The 13830-nt window shown below is 43.0% G+C and overlaps 1 protein-coding gene across 1 annotated transcript in view; it reads right to left on the bottom strand.

Annotated features, from left to right (window-relative positions):
* Positions 1 to 13830, bottom strand: part of LOC142214340 (NACHT, LRR and PYD domains-containing protein 12-like) — a 240545-nt gene that overhangs the window by 123660 nt on the left and 103055 nt on the right. The window contains exons 11-12 of the mRNA XM_075283268.1: positions 8144 to 9845; positions 2219 to 2389 (exon numbers count right to left, since the gene is read on the bottom strand). Coding sequence (XP_075139369.1) covers positions 2219 to 2389; positions 8144 to 9845 — 1873 coding nt within the window. The remainder of the gene's footprint in view (positions 1 to 2218; positions 2390 to 8143; positions 9846 to 13830) is intronic.

Here is a 13830-nt window from a genome sequence, read left to right as displayed (position 1 = left end):
GAGGGGAAGGAGGACTCCAAGCTGACTATAAGCGAAGGTCTGGTAAGAGAGCACTTAGCCAAGTTACAGGAAACCAAGTCCCCAGGACCAGATGTTTTACACCCTAGAGTCCTGAAAGAGATAGCAGAGGAAATAACAGAACCCCTTGCTATAATCTTCGGTAAGTCATGGGAAACAGGAGTAGTCCCTTTAGATTGGAAAAGGGCAAATGTTGTCCCCATCTACAAAAAGGGGGAAAAGGGACGATCCAGGAACTTACAGGCCGGTAAGTCTGACCTCGATAGCAGGAAAAATCTTTGAGCAAATTGTCAAGGAACATTTACTTCGGTACCTGGATGGGAAGGCATTAATTAACCAGAGCCAGCACGGCTTTAGGACCAATAAATCTTGTCAGACTAACCTGATTTCCTTCTACAACAAAATCACTGAATGGTTGGACCAAGGAAATGCCGTGGACATAGTATATCTTGACTTCAGTAAGGCATTTGATAAAGTATCACATAACCTTCTTATTGAAAAAATGATTAAGAATGGCTTTGACAAAAAATCAGTTAGGTGGATTCACAACTGGCTTAATGATCGGGCACAACGAGTAATACTAAATGGCTACACATCGAACTGGAAGAAAGTCAAAAGCGGAGTGCCGCAGGGCTCTGTTCTGGGCCCAGTACTTTTTAATATCTTTATAAATGATCTGGACGATGGAATTATTGGGGAACTCATAAAATTTGCAGATGATACGAAGATAGGAGGAATAGCCAACACTAGAGAGGAGAGAGAGTGTATTCAAAAGGACTTAGACACACTGGAACAATGGGCTGAGGCAAACAAAATGGTATTTAACAGGGACAAATGCAAAGTTCTACATCTGGGTAACAGAAATGTAAAAAACATATATAGTATGGGAGGAATAGAACTAAGTGATAGCATAGGGGAAAAGGACTTGGGCATAATAGTAGATCACAAATTCAACATGAGCCAACAGTGCGGTGCTGCTGCAAAAAAGGCTAATAAAATTCTGGGATGTATTAAGACAAGCATTGAATCTAGATCAAGAGAGGTCATTATTCCGCTGTACTCTTCCCTGGTCAGACCACACCTGGAATACTGTGTACAGTTCTGGGCGCCTCAATTCAAGAAAGACATCGATATATTGGAGCAAGTCCAGAGAAGAGCAACCAAAATGGTGGAAGGTCTGCAAACCATGTCCTATGAGGAGCGGCTAAAAGAACTGGGATTGTTTAGTTTACAGACGAGAAGGCTGAGGGGAGATTTAATAGCAGTCTACAAATATCTGAAAGGTAGTCACAGTGCAGAGGGATCTCCCCTATTCTCATTAGCACAAGGAAGTACAAGAAGCAATGGGATGAAACTAAAGGGAAAGAGATACAGATTAGACATTAGGAAAAACTTTGACAGTGAGGGTAGTGAGAGAGTGGAATAGGCTGCCACGGGAGGTGGTGGGCGCTCCATCAATGGAAATCTTCAAGCGGAATCTGGATAAACATATAGCTGGGATGATTTAGGAAAACCTGCACTCGCAGGGGGTTGGACCTGATGGCCCTTGAGGTCCCTTCCAACTCTACCAAAAAAGAAAAGAAAGAATACAACGTACTGTGTAAGTGGCCACAAGGAAATGGCCGCAGGCATGGCAGAGTCGACTGCGCATGGATCCCATTTAAAGCCAGAAGAAGCCATCCGAGGAACAGGTCGCGGAGAGGGAGTTCCAGAGGAAGAAGAGGCCATCGCTGGAGAGTTCTCTCGCAGCACTTGGGACGCCCCCAGTGCTGCGAGAGAACTCTTTTGCATACTGATGAAAACAGGGATATCTATGGAATGTTGGTGCGGAGAAGACATCTAAAGGTAGGCGAAGAATAGCCTTTCTTAAGGCTATTCCCACATGTTAGCGAGAAAAAATGCAGTTTTAATGATAGGATCCCTTTAATACAATGGTACCAAACTATATAATTATACATTGCACTGCTGGATTTTTTAATGCTTTTTAAAATTACAAAATTGGCCCAAAGATGACCCCTTTTGGTGGCATATGACTGTGGGTGTTTAACCACATATGTTGCTACTGGAAAAAAATAACCTTCAAAAATGTATCCCAAGGCAGGTGATAATGTTCTTTGTTGTGATCAAAGCAATGGTGGCAGTAGTGGCAGGACAGTACAGAACATGGCCAACAAGACCTGTACACATCTCTTATACTCACTGTAATTCCTCTATCCTGCAGGCTGGACTGGACAGAGCTTCCATCAGGACACTGAAGTGAGGACCAGACAGACGGTTACCAGACAGGTCAAGTTTCTTCAAGGACTGTTTATTCCTTATTACAGAGGCCAACTGGGTGCAGGAAGTGTCTGGTAGATTATTATGACCCAAACTGTAAGAATAAGAAGATGAGATGTAGGTTACAGCAGATATAGGATATGTCCACTGACACCAAATCCATGTTCTAGAAATCCAGAATCCCTGAATAATGTCCTCACTTTATGGCATGTCATAAATCAGTTATCAGTAAATCATTATCACAGCACATGGAATCTACAAGTCATAAAGCTGCTGCAGAGAACTCTCCTTACGCTACTATCTATTGTAACTCCTGTATCCTCTGTTACCTTTTGCCTTCACATTTATATTACATGTACTGTGCCTTCTCCTACTATAACAAGTATGCAGAAACCTAATGGAGGAGTTTGAAAAGGATGAGAGTAGTAAGTAGGGTGTCAAGGGATTTGCTACCAAAAGACATTTATGGAATATAAATGTCTGATAGTTCTCTGGGCTATGCCGTTTCCATACCTGTCATAGAAATGAATGGAAGTTATGGAAACAGGGTAGTTCACTGTTTTACACTATAAGGGTGCATTCACACTGAGTAAACGCTAACTTATTTTGTAGAGTAAAATTACACTTGTAAATTTTGCTATCCCATTGACTTCAATGACATTTTACAGGCGTATTTTTTACAGGCGTATTTTTTACAGGCGTATTTTTTACAGGCGTATTTTTACACTTGTAAAAAAATATCATTGAAGTCAATGGGATAGCAAAATTTACAAGTGTAATTTTACTCTACAAAATAAAAATTGTGGTGTTTGTGCACTGCAATGTATAGAATCTGTAATAAAGTTCTGACTCGTTGCATTGTGAATGTACACATTACATTCTGGCTCAATGTTTTTGTACATGTGCCTGCAACATCTTATAGTTATATTTTTGATGATGATAATGTATAATTTACATGGGGCAATAAATAAAGGGTATACTTACAGCCAATGGTTATTATTAGAGATGAGTGAACACTAAAATGTCCGAGGTTCGAAATCCGATTCGAACAGCTGCACACTGTTCGAACGGATTTTGAACCCCATTATAGTCTATGGGGGAAATGCTCGTTTCAGGGTATGCAAAATTCGATAAAATTATACTTACCAAGTCCACGAGTGACGGTCGGGCTGGATTCTCCTTGAAGTCTTCTCCCGGGGCAGCGTCCCTGCGTCGTCTTCCGGCTGGAATTCACTCTGCCTAGGCATCGGGGCCAAGGCAGAGCCGACTGAGCTTGCGCAGTCGGCTCTTCCCGGCCCAACGCCTGAGCAGAGCCGACTGCGCATGCGAAGGCATGCCCACGCATGCGCAGTCGGCTCTGCCTAGGCCGGATGCCTAGGCAGAGTGAATTCCAGCCGGAAGACGCTGCGGGGACGCTGCACGGAGAAGACTTCTAAAGGTAAGAGAAGAACCAGCGTTGATTGGCAGAATGTATAGCATTCTGCCAATCAACTCTGGTTCTGCATCGAACATTAAATTTTGAACAGCTAGTAGTGTTCGATCGAGTACAAGTATTTCGAATACCGTAGTATTCGATTGAACACCTACTTGATCGAACACTACTCGCTCATCTCTAGTTATTATACCTATCAAGATGGTATTTGTGGTCAATACCAAGCAACTGTAATTAATCCCTTCCTGACATCCACCATCATATTACGATGAATGTTGGGTATTTAAATATTCATGAGCTGAGGGGCCACCATTGCTGCTGGGTATCTGCTGCACAGATTGCAGATATTAAGGCCCCCTGCCCTCCGTCAAAGCTGACCAAGGCACCATTTTACCAGCAGTGCACGGGTGCCGCAATTTTCCTGGGAATCACTGGCACCTGTAGAGAGATCCGTGCTGGTGTCCCATTGGCATGACAGTTTGAAACCTACTGAAGGCTCTCAGGATTGTCTCCCATTCATTTGTATGGCAAGCTGCTTTATACAGCCTTCATACAAATGCTGATATTTTGCAATGCATTAGCATTGTAAAGCATCACATTAGAGATCAGACACCCTGGTATCCCTGAGTCTAAAAATGCTCGATCTACAAACCTACAGTGGACGCGGTAGTGTGGGGGGGGGATCAAAAGTGCCGAACTGCCGTTTTTTCACTGTTTTACTTCTGATAAAAATTTTAATAGCAAAAAGAGATCAAAGCAATAGATATTTCTCAAAATGACAGCAAACCGGAAACAACAAACGGCCCAATCAATTATACGGTGCTTTTGCGAAATCAAATCAAAAGCAAATGGAAAGACCCTCGTTGTTGGTATAGCAGTTGAGCGTCACCGAGGAGTAGATGATGCATGGCAGGTTTTTCCCCCGTAGGAAACTTGTCCGTCATAGAAGTTCAAAGTGGATTATACCAGCACGATACAATCTCTTTATAGATAAAATGTAACTTTTATTGTATTCACATACAGCTGCTTAAAAATTCAGTGATGTTGGCACGAATAAGGAGTCTAAGGCTCCGAAACGCGTAGGCTAAGGTCTACCGACCTCGCCAACATCACTGACTTTTTAACCAGCTGTATGTGAATAAAATAAGAGTAACGTTTTTGGAGTTTGAATTTCCTAAAATGGTATAACTAAGAAGTACACCATACAATCTTCATTGTGCTTTCCTCTCATCTTACCACTTCCAATCCCCTACCTCCAGTTTACTTCTATCTATGATTCATATTTCCTTATTTCCGATTTCTACTTTTCCTATCTATCCTCTGCTCCCATTTTTTTCTCTTTTTGTGTCTCTCATTTTTCCTCTCATCCTTTCTGCTTCTATCCTTTCTCTTCGTCTCTTTCCTCATCCTTCTATTCCCTCTCTAATCCTTCCAGTCATTCTGTTAGGGCTAGTTCACACGGGGTTCCACGTGAACACATCCCGTCGCAGCTTTCCGCTCCGGATTAGGCCCAAATGAATGGGCCTAGTCTGGAGGGTGGTGTCACGAGGCGGACGCCACAGCTGAATCAGCCGCGGAATCGGCCTGAAGAAAGGGCAGCTTGTGGAAGAAGGAAATGACCGGCTCCCATTGATTTCAATGGCAGGCGGCAGGATTTTGACACGGAATCCGCGTCAAAATCTTGGCCATTTTGCCCCATGTGAACTAGCCCTAAGTTGCTCCTCCCATGTAATTAGTACTGGTCATCTTCTTCTTGCTCCTACCTTCAGCCGCACCTGCGCTTGCGCAGTTACTGGTCTCTTCATTCTTACCACAGCCGTAGTCACTGATTTCTTTCTCTGTGCATCACCTTTCGTGCATGCTCATATCCACTATCAACTTTCCTAACTGCTTGCGTTCCTCCAGCTCTCCCCCATTCTCCACCTGTCTCTGATTTTACTTAGCATGCAAGCCCCAGCGTTCACATCGCTGCTTTCTAATTATTCTCTCACTGTCCTCCCATTCATTTGTTTGATCTTTTAGCTATTCATTTCATGTCATTCTCTCCTCGGTTATTTCAAGTATCCCATTTCTTACTGGTATCTACATCTTCATTGTTCTCATCATTTATATTTCTTTTATTACACACAAAGTCACTTTCATTCCATTAGCAATCATTATCCATCCCATTGTCATTATTTTTACCTAACCTCTTTTCATTTTACTTCATTTCGCTATTTATTATACATTTTTTCATAAGTTATACACTTACAATATTTATGTTTATTTACATACATTCCTAGCCATTGCCAGCGAGAAACTATTAGAGCCGACTGTGCGTGCACGCACAGTATGCTCCTCGAAGTCTCCGCCGAACAGAGCGTACTGCGCATACTCAGCAAGGAATGTACAGACCCTCCATGCCTGGATGACTTCACTCGCGTGTCGGAGATCTGTACAGACCTTACTGAGCATGCGCAGTACGCTCTGTTCGGCGGAGACTTCGAGGATCATATTGCACAGTCGGCTCTAATAGTGTCTCGCTGGCAGAGCCGACTGCGCAGGCGTCGGAGCTGACGCAGAAGGAAGACGACAGAGAAGGGGAGGATCCAGCTGAAGAAGGAGGCGTCGCTGGAGAGAGTTCTTGGGCAGCAGTGGGGACGTCCCCATCGCCATTTGTGCGCTGGGGCCCGCCCCCATTTCTGCAAGAGAATTCATTAGCATACCGGTAAAAACCGGGATTTCTAAGGAACGGCGCCGCAGAGACCATGTCTGAAGGTAAGAAACGAATAGCCTTTCTAAAGGCTATTCTGACGTCTAAAGCAGAAAAAAAAAGCTATTTAGTGGTAGAATCCCTTTAACTGTTTTACTTTTAACTAAACCTCTGATGTTCTGTCCTGGTTAATTAGCATATCAATAAAAGTGGGCTAATTTAAAAACGGCTGAGAAATTAAATAGGACTTTACATAAAAATTTTATTTTCCATCCCCCTATAAAAATTTTAGCAATCTATACGTTCATCTCTAGTGATAATCATTATTACTATTATTTTAGCATGTAACGGATATCACTAGAGGCGTATTTTACTGTAGAAAGGTCAGGACATGGACAGGGATTGGGTGAAATGTAAACTTTATTTGCGACTTTGTGTATATGTTGTGTAAGTCTTTAGTGCGACTTTCTTTTGGCGCTGCGACCTGGACAATGGTAAATGTCTGGGTGATAGCGCCAATAAACTTCCTGGTTATGTTCAGGGGGTATAACATAAGAATACCCCACTAGTAAAGCTCGGGGGGATTACATTATACCTGCATGTGACAATCAGAGGCAAAAGTATAGTATGCTCTCTGATTGATAGGAGAGGAGGTAACAGGGACTGAAACCCTCCTGGAGTCACATACGGGGTATGCACAAATGATGACAGATTCCTCATCTCTGTGCTGTCTGCAGGGCTCCTCTTCCCCCCTCCCCTTCCTATTACAGTTCACAAGATGCTTCCTGAGACGTGGGGGGGGGGGGCAATTTAGAGTTTTGTATCTCAGGACACGTTTGGGCTATTATAATGGTTTGATTCATTTTAAAGATGAGCATCTCATCTATAAAATGATGCCAAGAACTTCTTGATAGCACTTATAGTTATCGAGCGAATTGCTGTTAAAAACGTTTTTGGGAATTGAGATCTTCAATGGGATCTCAATGCCAAAAAGCATTTTCAACAGAGAATCGCTCCATAAGTGCTATCATGTTCTTTTTATCACCATAAAATGAATCTTAAACCGTTATGATAGCCTAAACGAGTCCTGAGATATCGGCAATAGAAGTAAGGACATACTAGATACATCCTCCGCTACAGAAGTGCCACCCTGGGAGGACGTAGAGCTATGTCCTTGGCAAGGAAAATGTTAAAGCAGATCACTAAATGCTGTTAACAGAGCAGAGGAGAAGCGCAGGCAAGATGGCTGCCCCCATAGTCATGTACAGAAAATAAAATGTAAAAAAATGTACAAATCAGAAAATTAAAACGGATTTGATAAAAGTGCTAAATTTCACTGGTTTCAAAGCATTTAAATTTGTAGACAATGAAAAGTTAAACATTGTTGCAAATTTATAGAATAAAAAAAAAAATACTAAGTTTTAAAGATTTTCTTTCAGCATTTTTTTTTTGTCTTCATTGCTTACCAAAGGATAGTACCATGAACGCAGGAACTTTCTATACTCAGAAATCCAGCAATGATTTCGTTATTATTGCAGGGTTATTTTTTGTGAATGTAACCTGTCTACAATAAGGAAATCATGGCAAGATTTCTGACATATACCAAACCATAGAAAGTTCCTGCATTTGTGATCAAGACAACAGATGTCTTCACTAAGATGGTTAGAGAAATGCTGCAACACATTCCATTTAAGACCACAAAAAAATAAGAGTATGTATTTTACCTCAGATTCTGCAGGTTATGTAACCCTGGTACAAGTCTTTCTAAGGATTCAGTGTCTAAGGAACATCCAATTAGATTGAGTTCTTCTATATGTGTGCAGGTTTCCATGATGAACGCTAACACTGTGCAGTCTAGAGCTGATATGTGAACATAAGAAAAGTCCAATTTTCTGAGTGATTGTAATGATTCCAGCACTAGAGCCTTATTCCGGGATTCAAACAGATAGAAGAATGTCCTGAGAAGATGTCGCTTCTTGTGGTCACTTTCCTCCAGTCTCTGTTCTTCTGAAATGAAGTTCTTCAGCCAAGTGATGACATCTCTGGAGGCCTGAACTGCTTGTTTGTCCAGGTATCCAGTTAGTATTGACCTGGTGGTGCCGTCTGATAGACCACACAGGAAACGGAGGAACATCTCACCACGTCCATCAGGATAGGATTTGGCTTCTTCTAGTGATTTCTGTAACTTCTCAGGAGAATAATCAGTATAATGGACCAAGGCAGAGAAGAATTCCTGAACAGTGAGATGTAAGAAGGAATAGGTCACAGGTTCCTCCGATTCCATCAGAAAACTTGATAAGAGCTTTGACTTATTGTCCACATAGAAAGAATCCAGATCTCGTTCATCAAATATAACCCTGTGATTCATGACTCCATGTTGTGCCATCCATCCAATGGACTGCAGGATCTTCTCAGCATCACTTTTCTCCAGGCTGTGATTGGATAGAATGTTGGCGACAAATATGGCAAAGAGTTGTGTCACTGTTCTGGGTAATAATGTCACCTGCTGGTCACTACTTGTGGTCTGGAAGCTTCTGGATAATACAGTGCAGATGATCCAGCAGTAGGACGGGAGGTAACAGAACGTGTACAAGGTGGCATTCTGCTTCACATAAGTAAAAGCCTTTTCTGACAGTTCAGGGTTGGAGAAGAAATTCTCAAAGTAAATCTTTCGTTCTTCTGGAAAGAATCCAATAATTTCTACTATTCTCTGGAAAACTCTACAATCAATTGATGCCAGTCTGGTTGGACGACTGGTCATTAGGACAGAACAACCATTAAGAAGAGACTTTCTCACCAAACTAACCACAATCTGACCACAATGTCCGAGCTGTTTAGGATGAGAACACAAGTGACGTGATGTGAAATCCATTGTATGATTGCTTTCATCTAATCCATCAAATATAAAGAGAAGTTTCTCTGGATCTTGTAAGATGTTCTCCAGCTGCTCCTCCAGATATGGGTACTGATGAAGGATCATGGTCTCCAGACTAACCTTATCCTTAAGTCTGTTCAGTTCTCGGAATTTAAAGAAAAATACAAAAGAGAATCTTTGATAGAGATCGCCCTTCACCCAGTCATAGACAAACTTCTGCATCAGTGTGGACTTCCCTACACCGGGCACTCCGCTCACCATTACCATATGTGGTACAAGTCTGAATCGGTGGCACCAACGGAACATCTTGTTGGGGGAAATGTGATGTAATTCATTTTGTCTTTTCTTCAAATATTCCTCATGTCTTACCCCAGTCTCTATGAGCTCATTCTCAGAACGTTCCCTAAAGTGATCAGTGGAGACAATGATGAGGTTCACATAACGTGTAGGGAAGGAGAAACTTTCCTCTCCCTGGTTACATCTTGGAGGTTTGTTCTCTATAAGTTTCTCAGTTTTTTCATATAAGTATTTCTTGTGACAGTTCTGGATGTCTATAGGAAGAAAATAAAACAAAGAACAGAGAAGTTAAAACGTTGAAACAAAACAATTAAATTCTTTAGTCTCATTGATAATTAATTAACAAGAAAATTTTTGTTGCACACACCGATTTTTGGGTGAAAAAAAATGGTGATTTATTTTACAAAGTTGTTAACGCCATTGACACAATGCAAAAAATTGGTATCAAACAAGGAACTAGATCAGTAAAGCATGACGTTTCGGTCCTTAGACCTTCATCACAAGCGATCTAGGAGTAATAAACACAAATGTACATAAATAATAAGGTAAGTATGCAGCGTCAACATGTGAACAAGGTGTACAATAAAACTGCAGTGGCAAGTAAGGAGAAAGCCAGGTAACTATAATAAAGGCTAAGTGAATCAAGGGAGTAAAATCCCATATCATAAGAGACAAGAAGAATAGATACTCCTAGATCGCTTCTGATGTTCCTTCCTTTTAATTCTATCTTTTTTTGTCAAGCACACCAGCCCCTCCATCAACAGAGTACCCCCACAACGTGATGCAATAACCCCTATTTAGTTCATACATAATGATGTTCCATTATGATCAGCACCGGATTACAGGTGTTTTGCCTGGGGCTCAGGCCCTGTGTTGCCAACACCACCAAGTAATAAGAAGGGCGGGCAGTGGCGTAACTACTGGGGTAGCAGCGGCAGCAACATGGCGCAGGACATTAGGGGGCCCGACGGCAGCTGTTACCGCTGCAGATTTTCATGTTTTTTGTTTTGTTTTGTTTTTTTTTGTTTTTTTTTAATAAGCCATTACCTACTGGAGCAGCAGGTAAAGGGCCCTATTTACTTACCGATCCTCACTCTTGCTCACGGCTGCTGGTGCAGAAGCCGGGATCGGTAAGTGAGGCTGCGGTCCATGAACCCCACAAACACTATCATTATACTCCGGGGTCTTTACAGACATATATGACATATAATGCTCAGAGGCCCAGGGGAGGTGAGGGAACATAAAAAAACACTGTTACTTACCTTTCCTGGCTCCAGAATGTTTCAGGCCTACTTGATAACGTCCCAGACATTACATGGGACAAGTGATGTCTAATCCATTATTGAAGATGGTCGACATCAGCAGGGAGTAGCGCCGGGGCACAGGAAAGCTAAGGGATATTGTTTTTTATGTTTGTATCCTCCCTGGTTATTAGACTCTGGGGACTGAAAAGATAATAATTTGTTCAATAGTGGTCCACACTAGGGCATGATAGTGTGCGCAAGGGCCACTTATTATGCCCCATATTGGTCCTTGCACACAGTATTATGCCCCATTGTGGACCACTCATGAACATGTACAGGGGCCATTATGGGGGATAATACTGTGTGCAGGGGCCACTAAGGGACATAATACTGTGTGCAGGGGCCACTATGGGGAATAATACTGTATGCAGGGGCCACTATGGGGCATAATACTGTGTGCAGGGGCCACTAAGGGGCATAATACTGTGTGCAGGGGCCACTAAGGGGCATAATACTGTGTGCAGGGGCCACTATGGGGAATAATACTGTGTGCAGGGGCCACTATGGGACATACTACTGTGTGCAGGGGCCACTAAGGGACATAATACTGTGTGCAGGGGCCACTATGGGGAATAATACTGTATGCAGGGGCCACTATGGGGAATAATACTGTGTGCAGGGGCCACTATGGGACATAATACTGTGTACAGGGGCCACTATGGGGGATAATACTGTGTGCAGGGGCCACTATGGGGGATAATACTGAGTGCAGGGGCCACTATGGGGCATAATACTGTGTGCAGGGGCCACTATGGGACATAATACTGTGTGCAGGGGCCACTGAGGGAAATAATACTGTGTGCAGGGACCACTATGGGACATAATACTGTGTGCAGGGGCCACTATGGGACATAATACTGTGTACAGGGGCCACTATGGGGGATAATACTGTGTGCAGGGGCCACTATGGGGGATAATACTGAGTGCAGGGGCCACTATGGGGCATAATACTGTGTGCAGGGGCCACTATGGGACATAATACTGTGTGCAGGGGCCACTGAGGGAAATAATACTGTGTGCAGGGGCCACTATGGGACATAATACTGTGTGCAGGGGACACTATGGGACATAATACTGTGTGCAGGGGCCACTATGGGACATAATACTGTGTACAGGGGGCACTATGGGGGATAATACTGTGTGCAAGGGCCACTATGGGAGATAATACTGTGTGCAGGGGCCACTATGGGGCATAATACTGTGTGCAGGGGCCACTATGGGACATAATACTGTGTGTAGGGGCCACTGAGGGAAATAATACTGTGTGCAGGGACCACTATGGGACATAATACTGTGTGCAGGGGCCACTATGGGACATAATACTGTGTGCAGGGGCCACTGAGGGACATAATAGTGCGTGCAGGAATGCGGGGAGGGGGGAGTCAGTTGGTCAGGATCCTCGGGGGGAGGGGGGGATGTTGGACGGGGGTCAAAAGTTTGCCACGGGGCCCCTCCATTCCTAGTTCCACCACTGACAGGGGGTCTCCACCAATCTGCAGGTTCAAACAGTTCATGGCAAACTTCAGGACTTGCTATCGATGTCAAAAAGATGCAAAAACTGTTGAAGAGAATGGCTGAACAGAGAAGTGTTTGCTCCCTTCTCCACTATATATTTCAGTAACTCACAAGCTGTATGTCACATAATATATGGTGACATAGAAGAGGCATTATTAATATATGTGGGGACCCTATATATATATGGGAGAATACATAGAGGAATTTTATATGGGAGCACAGAAGGGGCATTATTAATATATGGGACATATAAGGTAGGCCTTACTACTATGTGGGGAACACCTGGACAGTTTTACTGCATGGGACGCTGTGTGGGTCATAAGAGGGGCACAAATACATTTTAAGGGGCACTTTTTACTGTGTGAGGCATCAAGGAGGATATCTTATTCATCTTGGACCACTATGAATGGAGAATTTATGTGTGTTGAAAAATTGAGGTGCTAAAGAATAGAATAAATTCTGCAGAGACAAATTGTGACTGGAAGAGATTGTCGTGGGCTGACATTCTGACAGCACACACTAAAAATCAGTCATATCTGTGCCACAATGTTGGAGCATTTTTTGTGTACAACTAATAGATGGAGTAAAATTGAGAATAGACAGTCTAATGTCTTAGTAAGACGTCTGCAGGTGCTTTTTATGTACGGCACCCCACCCTGCGGATGTTGTGCTGTCCGTGGTTGTTCCATTTTTCACATGTGAAAAGCAAAAAAAAAATTTTTGTTTCATTTTCAATATTATGAATGTCTCTGGGACTATGAAAAACAGATGACACAAGAACGTCACAAACTTCATCAGCATCAATGGGGAAAAAAAAAGAGATTTGGACATGCTCATTTACACAAGGCAAAAGGGGGCGGATTCTGACACCGAATTCACCTCAAAATCCGCCCCCTCACAATAGAGGTCTATGTAGGCGGTGTGTTCCGGTTCACGATAAAAAGGAGCGAGCTGCCCTTTCTTCATGCGTCCACCTGACGGCAGCACCCTCCATACTAGGCCCATTCATTTCAGCCTACTGCGGAAGCCGCGACAGTTGTGGCAGGTGCATTTTGGTCCAATTCTGATGCAGCTTCCCGTGATAAATCTGGTACAGTTCAACCCCTTCCCACCGGAGGCTTTTTTGTGATTTTCATTTTTGACTCCCCACTTTCTAAACCCCATAACTTTTTTTTAAAAATATTTTTTTTAAATATGGTATTTATTAGAACCCGCAGGGGTATGATCTTTAATGCAATGTAATGAGTTCAAAGGGTAGTGCGCGTAAGACGGAACCCATTGAAGTCAATGGGATTCTGTTTTACAGCGCTGACTCTGACACGTGTTTACGTGTCAGATTGTGCGGCGCTTTACTCCGTGTGAACGCATCCTTAGAGGGCAGCGAGCAGAGGCACTCTTTTCCTAATTACATCCTTGAAAA

The sequence above is a fragment of the Leptodactylus fuscus genome, chromosome 7, assembly GCF_031893055.1.
Source record: "Leptodactylus fuscus isolate aLepFus1 chromosome 7, aLepFus1.hap2, whole genome shotgun sequence".
Taxonomy (NCBI): domain Eukaryota; kingdom Metazoa; phylum Chordata; class Amphibia; order Anura; family Leptodactylidae; genus Leptodactylus; species Leptodactylus fuscus.
This window is presented reverse-complemented; position numbering and strand designations above follow the sequence as displayed.